This window comes from Aethalodelphis obliquidens, unplaced genomic scaffold, assembly GCF_003676395.1.
Source record: "Aethalodelphis obliquidens isolate GAN/ISIS:26980383/991018 unplaced genomic scaffold, ASM367639v1 scaffold87, whole genome shotgun sequence".
Taxonomy (NCBI): domain Eukaryota; kingdom Metazoa; phylum Chordata; class Mammalia; order Artiodactyla; family Delphinidae; genus Aethalodelphis; species Aethalodelphis obliquidens.
In genome coordinates, this window is record NW_020838031.1 from 2,680,859 (window position 1) to 2,703,514 (window position 22,656).

The 22,656-nt window shown below is 52.4% G+C and overlaps 1 protein-coding gene across 1 annotated transcript in view; it reads left to right on the forward strand.

The window, feature by feature from the left end:
• TRIM67 (tripartite motif containing 67) overlaps positions 1–22,656 on the forward strand; it is a 48,002-nt gene that overhangs the window by 15,693 nt on the left and 9,653 nt on the right. Inside the window, exons 2-5 of the mRNA XM_027094058.1 lie at positions 17,928–18,023; positions 19,604–19,726; positions 20,835–20,945; positions 22,367–22,551. Of these exons, the coding sequence (XP_026949859.1) occupies positions 17,928–18,023; positions 19,604–19,726; positions 20,835–20,945; positions 22,367–22,551 (515 nt within the window). The remainder of the gene's footprint in view (positions 1–17,927; positions 18,024–19,603; positions 19,727–20,834; positions 20,946–22,366; positions 22,552–22,656) is intronic.

Consider the following 22,656-nt stretch of genomic DNA (forward strand, 5'->3'; position numbering starts at 1 on the left):
GTGTGTGTGTCTGTGTCCAAATTTCCCTTTTTCTAAAAACATCAGTCATACTGGATGAGGGGCCAGTCTACCCCACTATGACCTCATCTTAGCTAACTACACCTGCAGTGACCCTGTAAGTCACATTCGGAGGCACTAAGGATCAAGACAGTGAAAGACAATCGCAAGTTACCAACCAGGCAGAGGAAGCCGGTTGTCTCCTCGTACCCTGTGAAAATGCTTGGCTGGATTGAATTTGAATTGTTTTCGAGCAGAGACTAGGCACTCTAAGGCGAGTGGGAGTTCAGATTCCGGTCGTGGGTCGGGGAGAATGAAGGTTTTGAGGTGGGAGAGGGGCTGTGGTGTTGGGTGGGCAGCGAGGGCCCTGGAGACTCTGGGTGGAGAGCAGGAGAGGGGATGGAGGAGAGAGGGGCCTCTCAAAGGGAACCTTGTCATCCTTGCGACTTTTCCCTGAGCCCTTATGAAGATCACCGCAGTCAATTATGTTGAAAATATTAGCCATCCAGGGTTATAGTAAGAAACGGTATTTTTGCATCAAGACATTGTTCTGGAGTTCAAATGTCCTGAATCAGAGGGCATTTGGGGAAAGAGCAAGTGACTGTTTTCAGTTGTAAAATTGCTTAGCTGCCCAGGGTAGAAATTTCAAATGAGATCTTAGTAACATATGAATTTTTTTTAATGAAAGTAACTTTATTGTTTTGTCTAATTATAAAAGAATAATATGCATTATTTTTAAACATTCAGACAATACAGAGGAGATGCAAAGAAACATGTGAAAAATCACCTATACTCTTACAATTCTTACGTGTGATACACACACACATTTATATAATTACCTTAATAGCTATCATATATATGTATTTTTAAATAAATGAGCTCTTCTTACATGTGCTTTTCGTATAATGTTTTTCTTTCCGTTGAACAATCTGTTATGGAGATTGTCCCACATCAGTATAGAAACACGTTGCCATTTTAATGGATGTTGGGTATTCATTCATGTGGCTAAAACATCACTGATTTAATCATTATTCCTGAACATTTAAGATCATGTACAAATGTTTACTGTTTTTAGTAATGCGATGACATCTCTGGATGCTTATCCTAGTATTCCCTTTAGGATAAAGTCCTATACAAACATTAAAACATTTTAGGAATTTATTTCTTACCTCTCGCTGAAATATGAAGCCAGGATCTTGTCTTTAAGAAGCAATTCTTGGGACTTCCCTGGTGGTCCAGTGGCTAGGACTCCACACTCCCAATGCAGGGGGCCTGGGTTCGATCCCTGGTCAGGGAACCAGATCCCACATGCTGCAACTAAGAGTTCGCAAGTCGCAACTAAGAGTTCGCATGCCGCAACTGAAGATCCCAAGTGCTGCAACTAAAGACCAGCACAGCCAAATGAATAAATAAGAAGCAATTCTCAACCGCTCCATGTCTCCCCGGGTGCCATCTTCCTCTCCTGCCCCTCTCGCAAACGCTCTCCTGCCAAACCTATCGCACTGGTGTAGGCAGCAGGACGGAGAGAGAAGGCAATGGTAGAAGGAGGGGTTGGGTGACCCAGGGGAAGGAAGAAAAAAGTCACGTGTTTTAATGTGTTATTTGATTTTAATTGTCACAGCTAAGTAGGTAGTATAATCCCCAGCATGTAGATTCTAATAAGAGAGGAAGAACTTGCCCAAGAGCACATGGCTAGTAAAGGAAAGCCAAAGTCTGCCTGACTCCAGAGACCGTTTTGCTAGATTTAATTATTTGTTCAAAATATTTTCTGCTCTTCTTGTGGGAAAGCTGTACTTCTTTCTCCATTGATATAAGGCTGGGCCGTGTAACTTGCTCGGGCAAATGAATGATAGAGGAAGTGATGTGTGCTACCTCCCAGGAGAAGCTTTAACAGCCAAGGTGTGTTTCTGCCATAGCTCCTTTTCCTCTGCTATGAGGCTAAGATGTCTCAAATATGGGATATGCTCCTTTAGCTTGGATCCTGAAACAAAGAGGGCATGTGACGTGCAATGGGCATCCAGTGTGAGCAAGAAGTAAACCTTCGTTGTTGGAAGCTTCTGAGTTGGTGGGGGATGTTTGTTACTGCAGCTTACCAAGCTGAGGCTATCTAATACAACCACACTGTTTCCATTTCACTTTCTTGTGTCTCTTGCCCGAGCCATGCCCTGGTTATTGGTCAAAATATTTCTATCTTTTCCTTTGGTTGCAGAAGAATGAGGAAACAGTTTTTTGTTTTTTTAATTTATTTATCTTTGGCTGCTTTGGGTCTTTGTTGCTGCACACGGGCTTTTGCTAGTTGCAGCGAGCGGGGGCTACTCTTTGTTGTGGTGCATGGGCTTCTCATTGTGGTGGCTTCTCTTGTTGCGGAGCCACAAGAGAAGGAGAGGAGGCTGCAAAGACTTCTGGGGATGCCAACGTAGGGAGATTTCTGCAGACAGAGACAAGCAGAGGGAGCTGTGGGTCCCATGGAGCAGTCTTCTCCTTGTAAATCTCCAGGAGAAAGCAACACCTAGAGAACAGCGATTTATAAGAAATAAAAGACCAGTGTGTCTTGTCTTTTTACAACCAGACCAGCACTGCTGGCCTTGCTTCATACAACTTCCAGGAACCAAATAAATAGCTTTTGCATTTTTGGCCTCTTCATGGAGATTAAGGCAGATTGTCCCAGCCCTGATAGAAGATGGAGGCCAGGGCTGTGAGCTGGAGGAAGTAGCCCATCTGGAGGCAGGGAGAGGAGTGTCTTCCTGGGGACTGGGTAGGGGATGGGCATGGGGTGTGGTGCTTGTGGGCCGTGTTGTGGAGCCAAAGAATACTGGTTGGGAAGGACACCAAGTTCCTTTAGAGGATGCTGAAGTTCTCTGGGTCTCTTGGTCCATGGAGCAGACTTTTGGGAGGAATGTCTCAGAACGCACCTGGAGCAGCCCTGCCTGACAGACAGAGCAGGACTAGCCCTCACCATAAGCACACGGGCTTCAGTAGTTGCTGCGCACGGGCTCAGTAGTTGTGGCTCACGGGCTCTAGAGCACGGGCTCAGTAGTTGTGGCTCACGGGCTTAGTTGCTCCGCAGCATGTGGGATCTTCCCGGACCAGGGCTCTAACCCGTGTCTCCTGCATTGGCAGGCGGATTCTTAACCACTGAGCCACGAGGGAAGTCCCAAAACACTTTTTTAAATTTAGCAGTGTTCTCTACCAAATCCATACCTAGACTTCTTTCATACTTGATTTTTATTTTTTCATGTGGGCTTTTTTTCGTGATCCCTCAACTACAGAGAGACAGGCGTTCCCTGTCACACATACAGCTCCTGGAATCGGGCATGCTGTCTGGAGGTGACTAAAGGATGCCTTTTTGATGACTTGGATCTTCTCTGAACTTGTTGTCTTGACCCTGAACGTTTTTCTGGATAGTTTCATTTCGCTTAAAATCCATGTGTTCTCTTTTGAGAGAAACATAAATCTAGCACTTCCTGAGCAAGTTTGAAATGACAGTGTGAGACACGTAGTGTACCTCGCAAGCTTGTTTTCCTCCTAATATCTCTACGTGGTTAGTGACAAATGAGGGCTATATAATCTTTTTTGATAGTGAGTTACCCCCAAAGTGTGAGAAGTGAAATTCCATGACCAGTCTGACGTTACATTGCATGTCGGATGCAAAGCAGAAATGGAGCTCTGGTACTTGCTTCTGATCCTTGGTTCATTTTATAAACTTCTCCGCCATATTGTCCAATAAAAAAATAACTGATTAATGCATCTGTTCAGCAAATACTTATTGACTATACACCGATAGCTCATACAGAGATGAAGCAGACCAGGGTACCCATCCTGTAAGACCACACAGCTGAGCAGAAGAAAGGGTAACTGCATGATGACAGTCCAGTATAATGAGGTGTGGGGTGGCATGGGGGCCCAGAAAAGGAGCATCTCCACTGGCCTTCAGGGGGTGGCAGGGAGGGGAAGCAGCATGAGGGAGGGACGTCTGAGCTGAGTTTTGAATGATGACTTGTGGGTGCTGGCAAAGCAAGGGGGAGACCACATCAGGCAGGTGAACAGAGATGCAAGGGTGTCGAGGGATGGAGCAGACTGGCAGGTCGTGCCCAGGTGGCTTGTGTCTTGAAGGTGGTACAGGCTGCTGCCCTTGCCTGTTCACTCCTACAGGAACTGACAAGCCCACGCTCTGGGGGGGACATGGAATTTCCAATTATTCTGGGTCTGGTTCCTGCATGTGTGAGCTCTTGAGGGTCATTTGTAAATGTATTTATTTATTTATTTATTTATTTTTGGCTGTGTGGGGTCTTCACTGCTGCGTGCGGGCTTCTCATTGACGGGCTCTAGGAGCACAGGCTCAGTAGTTGTGGCTCACGGGCTCATTAGTTGTGGCACACGGGCTTAGTTGCTCTGCGGCATGTGGGATCTTCCCGGACCAGGGCTCGAACCCATGTCCCCTGCATTGGCAGGCGGATTCTTAACCACTGTGCCACCAGGGAAGTCCCTCTTGAGGGTCATTTGGCACTAACTGACCCTCTTATCAGAATAGGATGCAACCGTGTGCGCATGGGTACATGCAGTGAGGTAGCCAGTTCCCTTCAGGCCTGCCTCATTTTTGACCTCAGCGTTAAGTCCTAACCAGAGAAGTTTGGTTGGTGGCTCTGAAAGATCAGTACTGGCAGCTTAAAGGTCCCTGTTGACAAGCTGAACTGCTCCCCCTGCACACCTGGGGCAGGAGCTCACCGAGAACTCCTGAGCTGTCAGCATTTTGGGGAATCGGAGTCTGAAGCCGAGCTGTGGTCAGGGCGGAGGAGAGGCCTCTCGCCATCAACCGTCTCCAGAGGGACTGAGCTTACGCAGCTGCAGCATGAATCACTAATTACAACACAGATATCTTTGTGTTTGTTTAGCCTCCTAGCCAGTTAGAGCGAAAGAAACCAACCGTGGTTCACTTGAATTGAAGAGAATTTACTGGAAAAATAACATGCTTGTTTCTAAGCATTTACAGAATCCGAGGGAGCTTTGAGAGCCATGTTCAAAATTACAGCAGGGATCACACACAGCCCTGCATGTTTGCTAGCCTCTGTTCTCAGCACCTCACAGGTAGCAACTCAATCCCACGATAACACCACAAGGTACCTCCTGCAGGAAGAGATTAAGCAATTCGCCCAAGGGCACAGAGGATGTGAGTTGGGATCCAAAGCTGGCATTCAGGTTCCAAAGGCCTTCTCGAGCCCTAAGAAGCAGGAGCTACAAGAATGGTCTACTCCCGGGAGTCTGGTCAGGGACCTATAGAACAAGTGCCTGTATTTCTGCGTTCCTTTGCCCCTTTCTCAGTTTTGAGTTCCAAGGAGCTGACATACTCCCAGCTAGAGCAGGGCATGTGCCTGCCCCTTGTTGGGTGACGACAGTGGGACTGGGGCCATGATCCCAGTCCTACCAGATGGTACCTGGAGGGAAAGAGGCAATTTCTCAAGGCAAAACAAAAGTACCGTTAGGAAGGTTAATGGACGGTCAACAGCAGGGAAGTAGCGGTGCCTGCGATGGTCTGGAGAAGCCCTGTCTGGGATCTCGTTATGCTCAGAACCCCCGTCCCTAGAGTGCCGGCCCCTGAGCCCGGGGCTCTCCACGCAGGCTCTCTCTTAAACCTTGGAATAGCCCTTGGGGTGCACATCATTGCCCCCATTTCCAATGAGGACACAAAGGCTCACAGAGAAACTTGGTCACATAGAACCAGGCTTGGGGTTCAGCCCTTGACTCCATAGTCCGGCCCACACATGGCGAGGCTTCTGGGCACGTGGCTGGCAGGTCCGGGAGCTTAGTCCACTCTCCCGCCTGGTTAGCGCGAGGCTGAGCTGAGCTTCTGGGGAGCTTTGCACCCGTCACCACCTCCCGTCCGCCAAAGCCTGGGTGGCTGGCTCGCCGGTGGGAACGGGGGATGTCAAACCAGCCACCTTGTAGTCACACCTCATCCACTCCTGGCCTTTTTCCCCCGTTGTCAGGGTTCACAACTCTGTGATCTCAAACCTCTGCGAGGAAAGAGCCCTCCATCCCCTGGGCCACCCTGCATCCCACCCGCCACTTTGGAGGGACCGAGGGAGGAAAGTCAGAAGGTATCCAGCTCTGTTTTTACTCAAGTCAAGTGGGGAAGGAGTGGTGCTCAGGAGATCCCACCAGGGCGGGCCCCCCAGGGAGAAGCCCCGGGAAGAGGCCCCGGGCCCAGCAGGATGGGCAGGACGGGCCAGGCGGTGAGGCGGGGTCGCCACAGGCGCCAGCCGTCGGAGCCCCCAGAAGTCAACCTAGACACCTCCCGCTGCACACCGGGGCCCCGCCCGAGGGAGCCAAGACTCACCCCTGCTTCTCTGCTGCCGCAGCGCACACGGCACTAAACTCAGTCAATCCACAAGCCACGCGAGCGAGCGCCTGTTGTGTGCAGGCCCCGCGCTGGGCACACGGATGAATTCACGTCTCACTGGAGGAGCCTCGCTCCACTGAGGGCCAGGGGACAAGTAACTAGATACCAGACAGACAGTGACAAGGACTAAAATTGGGGGTAAGCAGGAGGCCAAGGGGGAGCAGAGGAGAGGAGGACCCCACAGACTCATGGAGTCCGGGAAGACTTCATGGAAAAGGGGAAGTGCACCTGGCCTTGGGCAGGCTGATCCAGGGCTCCAGGTGGGCGTTGTGAGGGCAAGTGATGGCTGGGACAAGGCTCACAGCGCAGGGGGGGAAGCGAGGGGAGCGGATCTGCCGGAAGCCGGTGTCTGGGTTCAAAAGCCCCAGGGAGGGCGGAGGTGCTGACCCCCCACCAGCATACCACCGGGCCTCCTCAGCTGTAGGTGGCCAACGGGTGCCTGTTGACGCATCAGCCGGTGACTGGGTGAAGGTCTTGACGGCCAGGGTGAAGGTCTTGACGGCCAGGCTGCAGGGTTCCCCCCTTGTTCAGCAAGAGCCACAGGAGAGGAGACCTTGAGCCCCAAGGGCCAGGCGGAGAGAGAGTCCAGCAAAGACGCCATTTCTTACTGAAGGAGGAGTGCATTTCCAGGCAGGACAGAACAGATCGGGGTCTGCCCTGGTTTATGATTTAAGCAGGACAGCTGTGAACCTCCCACTTTAAACCCTTTTGTATTAGTGTGTGATAGGAGTGTATCAAGGTACAGTCGCCCCGCTGTATCCGAGGATTCAACCATCTGTGGATCAAAATTAGTTGAGGAAAAAAATTGCAGAAAGTTCCAAAAAGCAAAATTTGAGTTAGCCACACGTTGGCAACTCTTTTCTTAACATTTACATGGTTTTAGGTGTTTTAAGTAATGTAGAGATGGTTTAAAGTATGTGAAAGGCTGTGTGTGGGTTACATGCAAATACTACTACCCATTTTATGAGGGACAGTTCTGGAGGCCAAGTCTGAGATCAAGGTGTCACACGGCCCTGAAGTCTCTAGGGAAGGATCTATTCCAGGCCTCTCTCCCAGCCTCTGGCAGTTCCTTGCTTTGTGGTAGCATAACTCCGATCTCCACGTGGCGTTTTCCCTCTGTGTACATCTGTCTCTGTGTCCACATTTCCCCTTTTTATAAGGACACCAGCCACATTGGATTAGGACCCACCCTAATGACCAAATTTTAACTTGCGTACCTCTGTAAAGACACCGTCTCCAAATAAGGTCACATTCTGAGGTCCTAAGAGTTGGGACGCGGACACATCTTTTTAGGCGGCCATAATTCAACCCATAACACCTCCCCTTGAGGCTGCCCAGGGTGCAGCCTTGAGTTGGGAAGGGCTGCGTGATGGAGAGGTGGCGCTCTGGCCGTTTTGCTTCTCTCCTGCTGCCAGAGGCCTGTACCTACACACGCCCACGAGGCCCATGTCTGCTGAATCCGCAAGGCCAGTTGGGCTGCTCATCTTAACGGGCACATGAGTCTTAAACAAGATAAACGTAAGAGAGGAAAGTTCCGAAGCTCCCCGGGCAAGTGACAAGGCCAGGAGGTCACCACTGTGTTAGCTGTTGGTGTCCCGGGGGCTGGGTCCTTGGGACCCCTTGGCAGGAGGCAGCCTTTGAGAGGAGGCGGGGAGGGGGCCTTACCATGGGAGGGTGCAGGGCCACCTGCCTGGGCGGAAAGTCAGTGGCCACAAGTGCTCAAGGCTCTCAGGAGGGTGCTTCGAAGGTAGTTTCTCTGCTTGTCCAGGAGCCCCTGACTTTTGATTTTCTTAAACGAGCTCTCCACATCACTCTTTATTACTGCTGTTCTGTCAAAGGATTAGGACATTTTTAACTCATTTTACGGATTATCGTCAGCCACGAATTTGAAAAGCCAGCACCCGTTAGTGAGTGGAGGAGGAAAAGGGGGAGGAAACGCGCCCTGGCCCCATTTCACAGCCTCTTCCTCTGTGCTGAGTGAGCGCGCCAGACACTCGGTGAAAATTCGGCTGTCCTTGACCGTGTGCCCCAGAAGCGCGGGAGCAGGGCGGCTAGCTCTCCTAGCGCAGAGGCTCTATGTCCAGTGGCTCCTAATCGCTCGCCCCAGAGCCCTGGGAAGGCAGTTAGGCTGAGGGCCAGGGAACCTAGCTTTAGGGACAGCGGAGTGAATCTCTGGCCGTACCCTCCGCAGATAAAAGCAAATCCTCCTTTTATTCTCCCCCAGAGTGCAGCTGCTTACGTGTTCCCCCGACCTCTCCATTCTCGCATTACACAGCCTCCCGGTGTAATAGTGTCATACTGTGATTTATAATAAAATATGTATTTGGTCTTCATCTCGGTTCCTGGCACAGAGCTCCTAAACCTCTAGGAATTTCCTAAGTGATGAGAGTGATAAAGTATCTTTCATGATGAGGTGATTGTTGGAAAGCCTCAGGTAACCGAAGGATGGACTGGTTGCCAGGGGAACGACCGTGTGAGTAGGGGCTGTAGCTGTCAATCCCCCACTCGGCCCTCCTCCCAGCCTCTGGGGAGGAGAGATGGGCTGGCACTTCAATCAATCACCGATGACCAACGACTTACTCAATCACGCCTGTGTAATGAAGCCTCCATAAAACCCCGAAAGGATGGGGTCCTGAGAGCTTCCGGGCTGGGAACACGCGGAGATGTGGGGCGAGGGCATTGAAGCTCTGTGCCCTTCCCCAGACCTTGCCCCCTGCATCTCCTCCGTCTGGTCGTTCCTAGTTACATCCTTTTATAATAAACTGGTGATCTAGTAAGTAAAGTGTTTCTGAGTTCTGGGAAAGTAATCAAACCCAAGGAGGAGGTGTGGGAACATCCTATCTCTGGGCACTCGGCGGGAAGCACAGGTGATAACCTGGAGTTGCGATTGGCTGAAGGGGAGACAGACCTGCGGGCTGAGCCCGTAACCTGCGGGATCTGACACTCTTTGCAGATAGAAAGTGTCCGAGCTGAGCTGAATTGTAGGACAGCCGGCTGGCACCGGAGAATTGCTTGGTGTGGGGAAAGAACCCACACGTTGAAACTGGCGTCAGACTCATAAAGAGAAACGTCTTTTCGAGCGCTGTGTCCTGTGACTGTCCACATAAACCCCTTCCACCCCTCCCACCCCTCGACTGCATCAGGACGCGCCCGCCGGGTCCTGCGGTCCCCAGCTGGCTGCCTCTGCGCAGGGCTGGAGTGGGAGTCCTGACAGCGCCTCCTGCTTGCGGGCAGGGGCGGGGCGCTACGCCTCGCTGCTGTGCCGCCGCGTCACCCAGGCTGAAGGGGGCCGTGCTTTGACACTTCGGAAGTTGCTGTGGTTCCCTAGGCAGCTGCACGTTTGAAACGTTAATGGAGGGGAGATGGAGAAAGTCACTCGACGGACAGGCAGCCCCACCTGAACAGGAAGAATGTGAGTCAAGATGCCGCCAGGAGAGGACGGACTGTCCCTCCCCATCAGCCCGCCTACGGACGGTTTGGCTGGAAATCAGGGTTTCTCCTTCCTCTGTCTTGCTTGAGTATCTGAAAGGCAGCCCAGTGCTAGGAGCAACGGCTTTGGGCTCGGAGAAACCTTGGTCGGAGCCTCAGCTCCATCCACCAGCTTCTAGCTGTGTGACCTTGAGCCTCGGTCCCCTCTTCTGTAAAATGAGGAAAATGCTAGCACCCCCCTGGGAGGTTGTGAGAAACCAACAAAGTTAGACACGTTATTTGGTGTCGGCATTCAGTGAACGCTGTCTGCCGTCATCACCGTAGCTACTGACCCGGGTCATGAGCATCCGAGAGCTGTACCGGGGCCAGAGAGGGGAGGCCACAACGCCAGGGGGCAGCCGGGTCCAGGCAGCCTGCATTTTACCCTGTGGCACGAGAAGCACCCTCTTCTGGCCTTAGGGGAGGGTCTTCGTGGGGTAGATGTTAGTTCTCTGGGTGGGTCCTATCCTGATACCTGTCCTGCATCCTCAGTAAGGGGCTGAGGACCCAGGTGGGATCAGACCTTCAGAGGGGCGTGGCTTCTGGTCCCTCCGTGTGCTTGGCACCTGGCCCAAGCTGGGAGTACGGCACTGCATACGCCCAATACGCCTCCATCCAGCGCACAGGCCTCTGAAGTAGCAGACGTTGAACAGTTCATCCGTCACATGTGAAAGGAGACCAGAAGAGATCAATTCAGTTGCCAGGTATGGCAGGCTGAGTAAAGGCCCCCAAGGATGTGCACGTCCCAACCTCCAGAATTTGTGACCATGGCACCTTACATGGCAAAATGGACTTTGCAGGTGTAATTAGATTAAGGATCTTGAGAGGAGGAGCTTATGCTTAATTGCTCAGCTGGTTTGAGGTCATCACAGGGGCCCTTGTAAGAGGGAGACAGGAAGGCCATAGTCAGAGGAGATAGGAGGACAGAAGTGAGAGGCTGAGTGATGCAAGGAAGGGGCCACCAGCCAAGGGATGTGGGTAACCTCTAGAAGACGGAAAGGACAAGAAAAAAGGTCTCTCGGGGTTTCCCTGGTGGTCCAGTGTGTAAGACTCCACACTTCCAATGCAGGGGTGCCTGGGTTCAATCCCTGGTCGGGGACCTAGGATCCCGCATGCAAGCCACAACGAGGAAGCCCACCTGCGGCAACGAAGACCCCACGTGCCGCAGCTGAGACCCGGTGGAGCCAAAATAAATAAATATTTTAAAAATAAATGAATAAATAAAGCCAAGGGCATGTTTTTAAAAAAAAGAAAGAAAGAAAGAAAAGGGGTCCCTCCCTAGAGCCTCCAGAAGGAAGCTGACAGCTTGACTTCGGCCTGTAAGACTCACTTCGGACTTCTGGCCTCCAGGACTATAAAAGAATAAACCAGTGTTGCTTAGGTCCCTGAGTTTATCGTAATTCTTGATAGCAGCAACAAGAAGCCAATATACCGTGAGAACCCACAACACGAGGGGCTGAATAAGTCTGCGGAGTCAAGGGAGGGTAGAGCCCCTCGGAGTATCAGTCCTGGGTGGGGACTGTCAGGGACCATGGAGGCTTCGTAGACAGCATGTCTCCATATAGAGGTTCTGGGGGTTGGAGGTGGCTTCAGTGCACAGAACAGAGCCCTAGATTAGCATCTGGAGACCCCCATTCAAAGCCACCTCTCGTTACTGGCTCAGTGGCCGGAAACACAGTGAGCCAGTGGGGACAGGAGCGGATCCTCTGAGCTGTTTTGCCTACGGGGACTCCCCCCGAATCTGGGTCACATCCACTGAAGAGAGGGGCTGCCTGCATCACCCCTGGAGCCTAGTTCTCCTGCCAAAAACCCTTTCTGCTTCTGGGGGACCCTCAGTCTACCATGGAAGGGGCCTGCCACCCGGCAAATATTCATCTGATCGCTCTCTAGGTAGACGTCTACCCGAGGCCCACCCTGCTCCGCTGGACCCCTAGCATCAGTCCTTCACACCTGTGTGACACATCCTTTACAACCTGGACCCTTGGATGGGGGCAGGCTGGGAAGGGGGATCCTGTAGGGCTGGGGTCTCACGCACCCCGTATGGGTCGTGTCCTCACCCCCTCCAGAGCCTCCATGTGCCTGTCTCACCCACCTTCTCCTGTTCCCAGGTGTGGTCCCTGTGGGTGGGATAGTACCCTCGCACGCAGTCTCCAGCTTTGTCACTGCATCTGCTTCAGTAGTAAGGGCACCCGAGGCCCCTGCCGTGTCGCTGCACCTCGGTTTAGGCTGACCACCAGGGCAGTCGTATTTATCTTGGTCGCTGGCCTCTTGGCGAAGGGCTTTTCCAGCGCGTCAGCGGGGCTTTTGCAGCCGTTTGGGGTAGCAGGTGGATCAGGAAAGGGGAAGCAGGCCTAGGTGGAGCCCTCTGGTCTTCCAGAAGAGGCAGGGAGAGGGAGGGCGTCGGAGGTTCCGTCAGGTAGGACTAAACTGGGGCAGGATCCGTGCCAGCGGTTAACTAGAAACAGTTAATACCCAGAAGTCGTGAAAAGAGCTTTGATCCGCAGGGCAGGGTTGGACTGCCAGTGCCCAGGACCAGATGGGGCTTCATACCCTAGAAATGGCGGGTCCAGAGTGGCCACATGGCCGTTTTAATTAAGCCCAGCGTGTAAGAGGATTGAGACGTGACTAGCTCGGGGCAGCTAGTCAGACAAAATCTAGAACAGAATCCATCCACTGACTGGATCTCTGCGGAGCACATTCTAGGTGTGAGGCCCGTGCTGCCTGTGCAGAGGTGCACAGGACAAGCTTGCAGGGTGGCCGACGGGACAGGGGAGCAGACACATTTCCCCTGGGCTGCCCATCTCAAGGAGAGTGAGACACGCCCTGGAAGGAGTGCCAAGGGCACGTTCCATTTGGGCAGGGAAGCAAAGCGTCAAGAGGAGGTGGCATCTGGTGGCCATCTCTAGATGCTTGGTGCCTCATGTCTGCACTTCTGCTGGGTAATCCTGACGTCAGAGAACAAAGACCAAGTTTAAAAGGAGGCAACTTGGGACTTGCCTGGTGGCGCAGGGGTTAAGAATCCGCCTGCCAACGCAGGGGACACGGGTTCGAGCCCTGGTCTGGGAAGATCCCACATGCCGCGGAGCAACTAAGCCCGTGCGCCACAACTACTGAGCCTGCGCTCTAGAGCCCGCAAGCCACAACTACTGAACCCACGTGCTGCAACTACTGAAGCCCGCGTGCCTAGAGCCCGTGCTCCACAACAAGAGAAGCCACCGCAGTGAGAAGCCCACTCACTGCAACGAAGAGCAGACCCCGCTCGCCACAACTAGAGAAAGCCCGTGCGCAGCAATGAAGACCCAACGCAGCCACAGATTAATTAATTAATTTTCTAAAATAAATAAAAGGAGACAATTTAGGGGCTTCTCCACAGAGTCTGTTTCAAACATGAGAATTATCTCTGAAAGGTCCTAGTTGGGTAATTTAGATAATTCATGTCTCGGTCTGTTTGGGCTGCTATAAGCAAATCCCACAAAACAACAGAGGTTTATTTCTCACGGTTCTGAAAGCTGGACATCCAAGATCCGGCTGCCGGCCAACTTAGTTCCTGCTGAGGCTGTCTTCGGGCCTTTGCGGACAGCCACCTTCTCACTGTGTCCTCACGTGGCCTTTCCTCAGTGCAGTGGGAGGAGAGGGGGAAAGCGCTCTCCCATGTCTTTTCTTTAAGGGCACTGATCCCATCATGGGGCCTCCACCTATGTGACCTAATTGCCTCCCAAAGGTCCCATCTCCTAATACCATCACACTGCAGGTTAAGGCTTCAACATATGGATTTGGGGAGGACACATTCAGTCCGTAACAACCCATATATGATGGGTTGAACAATTGAGAGGATTTCGGGAAAGCTTGGGCTATATTTCTAAGCATAATAGTAAGAACTCGTGTGAGGTAGGGGTGGTTATTCCCACCTTACAGGGGAGGACCCTATAGAACAAAGAGATGAAGCATCTTCCCAAGATGCACAGCTAATGAATGACAGCGCCAAGATTTGACTGTACTGGCCCAGAGTTCTCTTGCTTAATGCAGTATGAGGCCCTCTAACACCATCCAGAATGGGAGGGAGAAGGGAGAAAGCTACCCCATGTACCTAGAAGCTACTCTTTCGGGATGCAGGCAAAGATGTGATGCTAGGCCAGGAAGCAGGTGGTTTGGCCCACTTGGAAATACATTTTTAAGCTGTCTGTCTAAACTTAGAGACTCCGCAGCAATGTAGTTCTAACCTTAGAGGAATAAAAAGGCATAAAATACAATGTTTGATTCAAGTTAAAATCCATTCAGTCATTTTAAAAAATTTATCTTCGGTCTGGATACTTCCTTTCTTTCCAAGAGATAGTATAACCAGCATCCACAGAGACAGAGCAATCCATTCTCATTTCTCAGACGGCAGGCTCTTCTCTCGGACCAGAAAGACACAATTTTCAGTGTCCCCTGCTGGCCCCAAGGTAGCCCTGTGGAAAAGAGGAAGAGCATGTTTCAAAACACTGAAGCCAAATACGGTATGCTGTGAACCCATAACACGTTGCCAATAAGTGAACCACTTGTCCCTTGAGAAATGGTTTCCACCTTCGCCGCCCAAACCCTGACTCCTTTGCCACTAGAATAACCAGGTCCAGTTTCCACAGTGCTGTCACCTGGGCAAGGAGAGGTGTCTCGTGGCCACATCACACAGGAAGGAACTGGGGTCAAGAAAGGGTCAAGTGTGTGCTTGTCGGGACATCCCTCGACGGCGACCGGACCTCACATGGGTGTCCGGGCTCTTCCCGGAGACCAGGAGACCGGGCACAGGTCTCTGTGCAGGCGAGCACCCTGCTGGGCCGGGGCCAGACGGCGTCAAGAGAAAGCAGAGGGCATGTCTGGTGGGCCTGGAGCCGTGTCTACTGAGCTGTGAGATCATTCCCCTTTCAGCTGGGCGTTTGCCTAAGGTCCCCGGAGGCCTTCAAAGATCACTCTGTTCTGGGCTCCTTGCCAAGGTCCCGGGTCTACTTGCCAAGCAGGAAGCAGGTCCACAGGCCCTGGGGTGGGACGGGCCGCGGGGAGGCCAGGGCTGGCGGGGACAGAGCCCCGCTGGCTCCAGTTCCCCGGGTGAAGGGAAGGGGACTCTCACTAATGCAGCCTCTCGCCGGAAAAGGTGGTCGCCGTGGCGATGGATCTGCAGGGACCTGTCTTAGCTTAGCATCCGCTTCTAGTGGAGCAATTGCTTTGCTTTGTATTCAGCCAGTGAGCAGTTTTTGAGCCCCTGCTTTGTGCCAGTGCCTGGCTAGAAAGACAAAGACAAAAAACAAAGTCCCCGCCGTGAAGGATTGTATAGGTTCCTGGGAATCGGTCCCTCCGTGGGGAGGGAAGGGGTGCAGCCTCAGTGGGCCCTCTGCTCTGGGTGACTGTGGTGGGGAGGGAGGTGCCCCTCTTTTCTGGGCACTGATGATGGGCCTGAGGGATGCCGGCCTCTCCGGCTCCTGCTGGGCACGGTTATCAGGGACAGGCTGAGCTGCCCGAGGACCTAGACCCCTCTAAGGACGGGTGCAAAGATCTGTGCTACCCAGGGACTTCCCTGGTGGTCCAGTGGTTGAGAATCTGCCTCCCAGTGCAGGGGACGGGGGTTCAATCCCTGGTCAGGGAACTAAGATCCCACACGCCACGGGGCAACTGAGCCCACGCGCTGCAACTAAGACCGAACGCAGCCAAATAATATTAAAAATAAAAATTAGGGCTTCCCTGGTGGCACAGTAGTTGAGCGTCTGCCTGCCGATGCAGGGGACGCGGGTTCGTGCCCCGGTCCAAGAAGATCCCACATGCCGCGGAGCGGCTGGGCCCGTGAGCCGTGGCCGCTGAGCCTGCGCGTCCGGAGCCTGTGCTCCGCAACAGGAGAGGCCACAGCAGTGAGAGGCCCGCGTACCGCAAAAAAAAAAAAAAATTAAAATTAAAAGAAGATCTGTGCTGCCCAGAACAGCAGCCACTGGCCAAACGTGGTGGCTGAAAACTTTAAATAAAATTTAAATCCAGTCCCTCAGTTACATTAGCCACCTTCAAGTGCTCAGAGCCACCCATGCTGGTGGCAGCTGGATTAGAGCAGACACAGAACACGCTGCTGTTCCTGTAAGGTCGACTGGATATTCTTCCTGCGTGGATAATTGCAGTAGAAAGTGGTCCACGCCGGGTGCCCGTGGAGGGAGGGGCCTACACCAGCTGAGGTGGGGGGCATGGGGAAGCCAGTGGAAGAAGGAAGAGCTTCTCCGGAAGCCGCCTTTCTGCTGAGCCACACCTGAGGCTCCCAGCTGTCTCCCAGCAGGACAGAGCCCAGACCTCACCTTGACCTCACCTTGAACGTTGGTGACCCTGGTCTGAGGCCCCTTCCTTCTCCCTGTGTCTCCTCATCCACTCCGTGGCTATGTTTGTACCATCCAGCGGATCGCAAACTGCATCAGAAACCCCTGGAGAACTTGTTAAAAGACAGATTCCTGGGTTTCACCCCCAGTTTCTGATCAGTAAGACAGGGGTGAGGCTGGAGAATTTGCGTTTCTAACAAATTCCTGGATGATGCTGATGCTGTCAGTCTGAGAACCACACTTGGAAAACCATGGATATGGTCCAAAGAATCACATTCATTGATTCAGTCATTCAACCAATATTTGTTTCATGCTGCCATGGGCACGGTGCTCTTTCTGTATGTGAGCAACCAGGCAAGGTCCCTGTTCTGGGGAGCCTACATTTTCGGGAGGAGAGACAGACAGGAAGCAAACCTGTGTTGGGTGGTGATGAACATTATGAAGAATAAAGCAGGGCAAAGGAAGAGGCCCCGCTGACAGATCATATCTGAGCAGAGACCTAATGGAATATTACTCAGCCATGAAAAGGAACAAAATGGGGTCATTTGTAGAGATGTCGATGGACCTAGAGTCTGTCATACAGCGTGAGGTAAGTCAGAAAGAGAAAAACAAATATTGTATATTAACGCATATATGTGGAATCTGGAAAAATGGTACAGATGAACCTATTTGCAGGGCAGGAATAGAAATGCAGACATAGTGAACGGACATGTGGACACAGCCGGGGGAAGGGGAGGGTGGGACGAATTGGGAGATTAGGTTTGACATAAATACACTACCATGTGTAAAACAGATAGCTAGTGGGAACCTGCTGTATAGCTCAGGGAGCTCAGCTCTGTGCTCTGTGATGACCCAGACGGGTGGGATGCGGGGTGGGAGGGAGGGAAGTCCCTGAGGGAGGGGATATATGTATACATACAGCCGATTCACTTCATTGTACAGCAGAAACAACATTGTAAAGCTATTATACTCTAATTTTTTAAAAAAAGAAAAGAACGTGGAGAGCAGGTATGACCCAGCCTTTCTGGCCCCATTTTTGCTCTGCCCTCAGCTTTTTACTCTGAAACATGAGTCGTGTTAAAAATCAAGGGCACCAGTCTATTCAATAGCAAGATTTTGAAGACAAATTCGATGGTGTGTGTATGTGTTTCATTCAAAAGAAGCCTGAGGCTAACAACTGGGCAGGGTAAGGAGTCCCTAGCGCTAAGGAGGAGGCCACCATCATCCCCTTCCACGTGATGTTTTGGGACCCCCAGTCCATATGGCTCAGGCTCACTTCCAGTTCCTTTCCCCGCCCATCCCGCTCAGGCCAAAAGGCGCCTGTGCAGGGGTGGGGTGGGCAGAGCGTGGCCTGGGACCTGGGGTTCCCTCACATAGGCGTCTGAGTTCCTACTGATGGGGGGGGGGCACAACTGCTACAGTGGGGAGGGGGCCAGACCCAGTCAAGGCTCTACTTGCCTTCTTGTCCTGGGTCCTGTCAGCCTGAACCAATTAGCTGAATGCTCCTTTCTTCTACCCAGCTTTTGGGGTCCAGACAGAAGAGTGTTGGTCAACCAACACTTTATCAACGATCGCTGGATAAATAAACACATGCGATAGAGTCCGGGAGTCAATAGCGGTCCCTTCGTAAGTGAGGACGGTTCCTGGGTTCTACCCTCTTATAAACACAAGCCTTCATGATGAAGTGCAGACCAAGTGCCTTTAACACCTAATTTTCCTTTTCAACCTGTGATATCTTTTAGGCCCAACTGTCTCAGGCCTTAAATGGAGTTTCCGATAAGGCAAAAGAAGCCAAGGAGTTTCTAGTTCAGCTGAAGAACATTCTGCAGCAGATCCAGGTGAGCATAGCTCCGGCTGGGAGGGGAGTCCCTGCAGGAGGTACGTGAAGTTTAGCAGAGGAGAGGAAAGGCCCCGTGGCAGGCGCTTTTCAGTGCTGAACATGAGAAGGCCTAATTGTCCCACTGCACGCCTCAGATGTTGCGGACATCACCCACTCAGTCCACTGACACCCCTGTGACATCTGATAGGAAAGGGATTTTGCATGAACTCAGAGAGAATCCTAGAAAGAGAACTGGGCAGAAATAATGCAGCACTCTGCGTGGCCACGTAGCCCTAGGCGGTATCTGTATACGGTGCTTTTGTACCAACGCATCAAAATATAAAAGCATCATTTACTAAACAGATGTATTTACTGAGCACCCATGCTGTGTCACACGCAAGCCCGACGCAGATCAGTAAGGCGCAGCCTCTGTCCCCAGGAGCTCTGTCTGTCGGGGAGACAGCGTATAAATAAATGCACGCGTGGGGGAACTTTCCCACAGATCACGAACCGTAGAGCATTCCGGTGTCTGGATGGGAAAAAGGACTGAGGGCACTGAATTCCTAAGCAGCCAATAAAAACCATTCTTCCTAATAAGTGAAAGCACAGAATTCCGCTGCCAGGCATTTCCTGTCCTGGTTCTGATGTTTCAGGGACACCGGAGGTATCCGTTTGGTGGGGCAGCTGTAACCATCAATTGAGTGGCTTCAACAACAGTAACTTATTTTCTCATAGTTCTGGAGGCTGGAAGTCCAAGATCAAGGTGTCAGCAGGGATGGCTCCTCCCAGGGCCTCTCTCCTTGGTGTACAGATGGCCATCTTCTCCCTGTGTCCTCACACCGTCCTCCCTCTGTGTGTGTCTGTGTCCTGATCTCCTCTTGTAAGGACGCCAGTCAGACTGGATCAGGGCCCAGCCTGATGACCTCATTTAACTTACTTCTTTCAAGGCCCTGTCTCCAAACACAGCCCCATTCTGAGGTCCTGGGGGTTAGGACTTCAAATAGGCACTTGGGGCAGGGGTGGGAGAGAACACCACCAGCCCATGACACGGGGTCTGAATCCAGGCTGACCTGAGTGATGTTGAAAGTTTTTTTTTTTTTCTTTTTTAAACTGAGAGAGTCAGATCCTACAGCAAGAACAGTGGGTTTTGTTTGTTTTACTGTTTTCTGATTAGAGAAAGCAAAAGTATGTTATAGAAATTTTGAAAAGTAGAGAATAACAGACAGAAGTAAGAAAAGTTCACCAATATCTCAGCCCCTGAGGTGATGCCCTCGCCGTTTTGACACGTTGCTCCACTGCTTTACACACGCACGTGCACGTGCAGTGTGCGGTTACGCTGCACACGCTTGCAGCTGCTCTTCTTCTTCGGTCTCTCCCACGAGCTTTTCCCGTGGCATTGAAAACCCTCACAAACCCTCATGGTTTGGATGACTGAATATTCCCTCCATCCTATAGATGTGCTGAGACGCACACGTGCACTGTTTCCAGTTCAGTAACGGGACAGCTCACCCCGGGACGAGCTTGCTGGTGTGCCCCTGTGTCTCTCGTGCTGGCCACGTTTCCAAGTGTCTTCTCCCTAAAGCTCTGTGCATCCCGCAGGAGAACGGCCTGGACCACGAGGCCTGCCTGGTGGCTCAGTGTGACGCGCTGGTTGATGCTCTAACCCGGCAGAAAGCCAAGCTGCTTACCAAGATTACCAAAGAGAGGGAGAACAAGCTGAAGGTGGGTCCCCGGGCGGCCGATGCCCTCGGTCCCATCATGGCCTCCGAGCCGAGCTCGGGGGAGCACGCAGTGTAGGCTCTGGGTCAGTGTTAGTTGAGTGAACAAACGAATGAATGAGTGAATGAACGAACGAATGAATGAACGAATGAACAAACGAATGAATGAATGAATGAACGAATGAACGAATTAATGAATGAACGAATGAATGAATGAACGAGCGAATGAATAAATGAATGAACGAACGAACGAATGAATGAATGAACGAACGAATGAATGAATGAATGGGGAGAGGAAGGGCTGAGCAAGTTGGCCTGGGACCTACTTACACTCGTGTCACTTTCCCTGAAGCAATCAGCACCCCTGCTCTCCCTCCAAAGCTGGAGGGAGATGCCTGAATCCTGCTGTTTTCAGTCAGAAGGCCACTCTCTCCCATCTTCTCCCGGCCCCTGTCTTCTGTCGAAGGGACACTGCCTGTTCTCATCTTGCAGAGCAGAGGTGGCCACGGCGGGTGACAAGGCTCCGGCTCTCCCCCTTCTTCGGGCTTTCTGATGTCTGGTGCTCGCAGTGGTCAGCAGGGACACCACAGCCAGTGGCCACCGCGGCAGGGGGAGGCTTCCCCCCACTCGGCACCGGGTCCCCGGCCCAGGCAGGTGCCCCGTGAACACCCTGCCTTGACAGAAACTACTCACCTCATTGTCTGGGCTCGACCTATTCTACAGACATTTCCCAACTGAATCAGGAAATGTTACTTTCAAGGAAAGAAGGAGTGTGTGTTGGGGATGAGCCATGGTTTACATGCAAAGCAGCTGAGCCCCTTGAGTTTCCACCCAACGCGTGAGACTGGGGCACCGGTCACTAGGAGGGTTTCAGGGGGTGCACGTTCTCTGCTTCTCTAGCCAGAGTTCAGGAAGGTTGCTCTGTGGGGTGTGGCGACCCTGCTTGTTGGGAAGCGGGTCCATTTACCGCCCACGTAACGAGGGCACGTGGAGCTCAGGAACACAGCAGCAGCAGGAGAGGGTGCAAGGCAGCCGGGACCCATGCCGCTTGCCGCTGCAGCCGGGCTGCTGTTCCTCAATGAGACAGTTACTAGGGATACTTCTCGTGGCAGATGGTTTGGGACCAGATCAATCACTGCACGCTGAAGCTGCGCCAGTCCACGGGGCTGATGGAGTACTGCCTGGAGGTGATCAAGGAGAACGACCCATCCGGGTTTCTGCAGGTGAGCGGGCTGGGCATCGTTCCTCCAAATCCACTGCCATGCCCCAGACTAGCCGAGGTTCTAGGAAGGTCCCTCCCAGCAGCTTGGAGTTGAGCAGAATCTCCTGTGCTCAGCGATTCCAGAAGACCTAGGTTCTCTTCTTAGCTCTGCGTCTCACTAGCTGTGACCCTGGCTCTGTGTCATCCTTAAATGAGGAGATCAAACATCATAATCCCTAGGGCTGAAATGCCGTGCTTTCGTGCCTCGACTTGAAACCCCAGTTCAACATTTTCCCCACAGATGAGAAAAGACAGTCTTTGCCAATCAAGCTGGAAAGATTGCACAGGACGAAGTGAATCAGAAGAATCCACGTGACCCGTTCCCTCAGGGTGCGGAGTCCTGCAGGTCTGGGCACGTGACCACTGCCTGCAAAGCCAGTGCAGCCTTGCTGGGCATCCTTCCAGCAGCCAGTCTGACTCGGGGTCACGAACACCTCTTGGGATCATGTGTGTGATTCAGACAGAAGCTCTGTCCTCCGTCTCTGGGGAACATGATGAATCTCCTGCACTGGTCCCCAGCAAGGGTGCATGGAGTCATGGCTCTACAGGGACACGTGCAAATGTCTGAATGAGCAGGACTTGCCAGCAGAGGAGAACAGAGCTGTGGGTTTGATGCAGTGAGAGTCTGGAGCAGAAGCTGCAGCACAACGTGGAGGAAACACAGTGGGAGGGAGGGAGCTTCACGCTCCTGGGGATGAACGAGTTGCTTTCAGACCCTGGGACAAACCACTAGTATGTTTCAATTTGCAAAGTGCTGGATCTAGCAAAAGAGGGAGAGTGAAGACTGTTTTTGTATATTTTAAAAGTACTGGGCTTCCCTGGTGGCGCAGTGGTTGGGAGTCCGCCTGCCAATGCAGGGGACGCGGGTTCGTGCCCCAGTCCGGGAAGATCCCACATGCCGCGGAGCGGCTGGGCCCATGAGCCATGGCCGCTGAGCCTGCGCGTCCGGAGCCTGTGCTCCGCAACGAGAGAGGCCACAGCAGTGAGGGGCCCGCGTACCGCAAAAAAAAAAAAAAAAGTACTGGACTTCCCTAGCGGTCTGCTGGTTAGAACTCCGCGCTTCCACTGCAGGGGGCGTGGTTTTGATCCCTGGTTGGGAATGACCACGCATGACGCGCAGTGCGGCCAAAATAAATAAATAAAGTAAAAGAATTCTTTTAAAAAGTATCATTTGCTTCGCAAAAGGGTTTAGCCTGAAACAGCAAGTGCTTCTTTACGTTTAACATGACTAAGCTGTTAAAAGATGATCTCTGCCAGGGCGTGAGTGGGCGTGCTTAACCACCGCAGACCCCTGCGCCCACAAAGTCCCTGTCCCTTCCTTACCCCCTGCTACGCTATTTTCCCTTTGCACGTGGAAACCCTAAACTCTGTGCTTCCTTTAAGATCTCGGACGCCCTGATCAAGCGTGTCCAGGTGTCTCAAGAGCAGTGGGTCAAAGGTGCCCTGGAGCCGAAGGTGTCTGCAGAGTTTGAACTGACCTTGGACAGCGGGCCACTGCTGCAGGCCATCCACCAGCTGGACTTCATTCAGATGAAATGTAGGGGTGAGCCGTGGTTGGCCCAGTTCAGGTGATGCTGCTTCTGGAAGAGGCATCCACTCTGCAGCGCAGCTTAGTGCCCTCAGAAGACTTGGGACACTGGTGTGACCCAGAGTGGGAGGGAGGGACGCCTGAG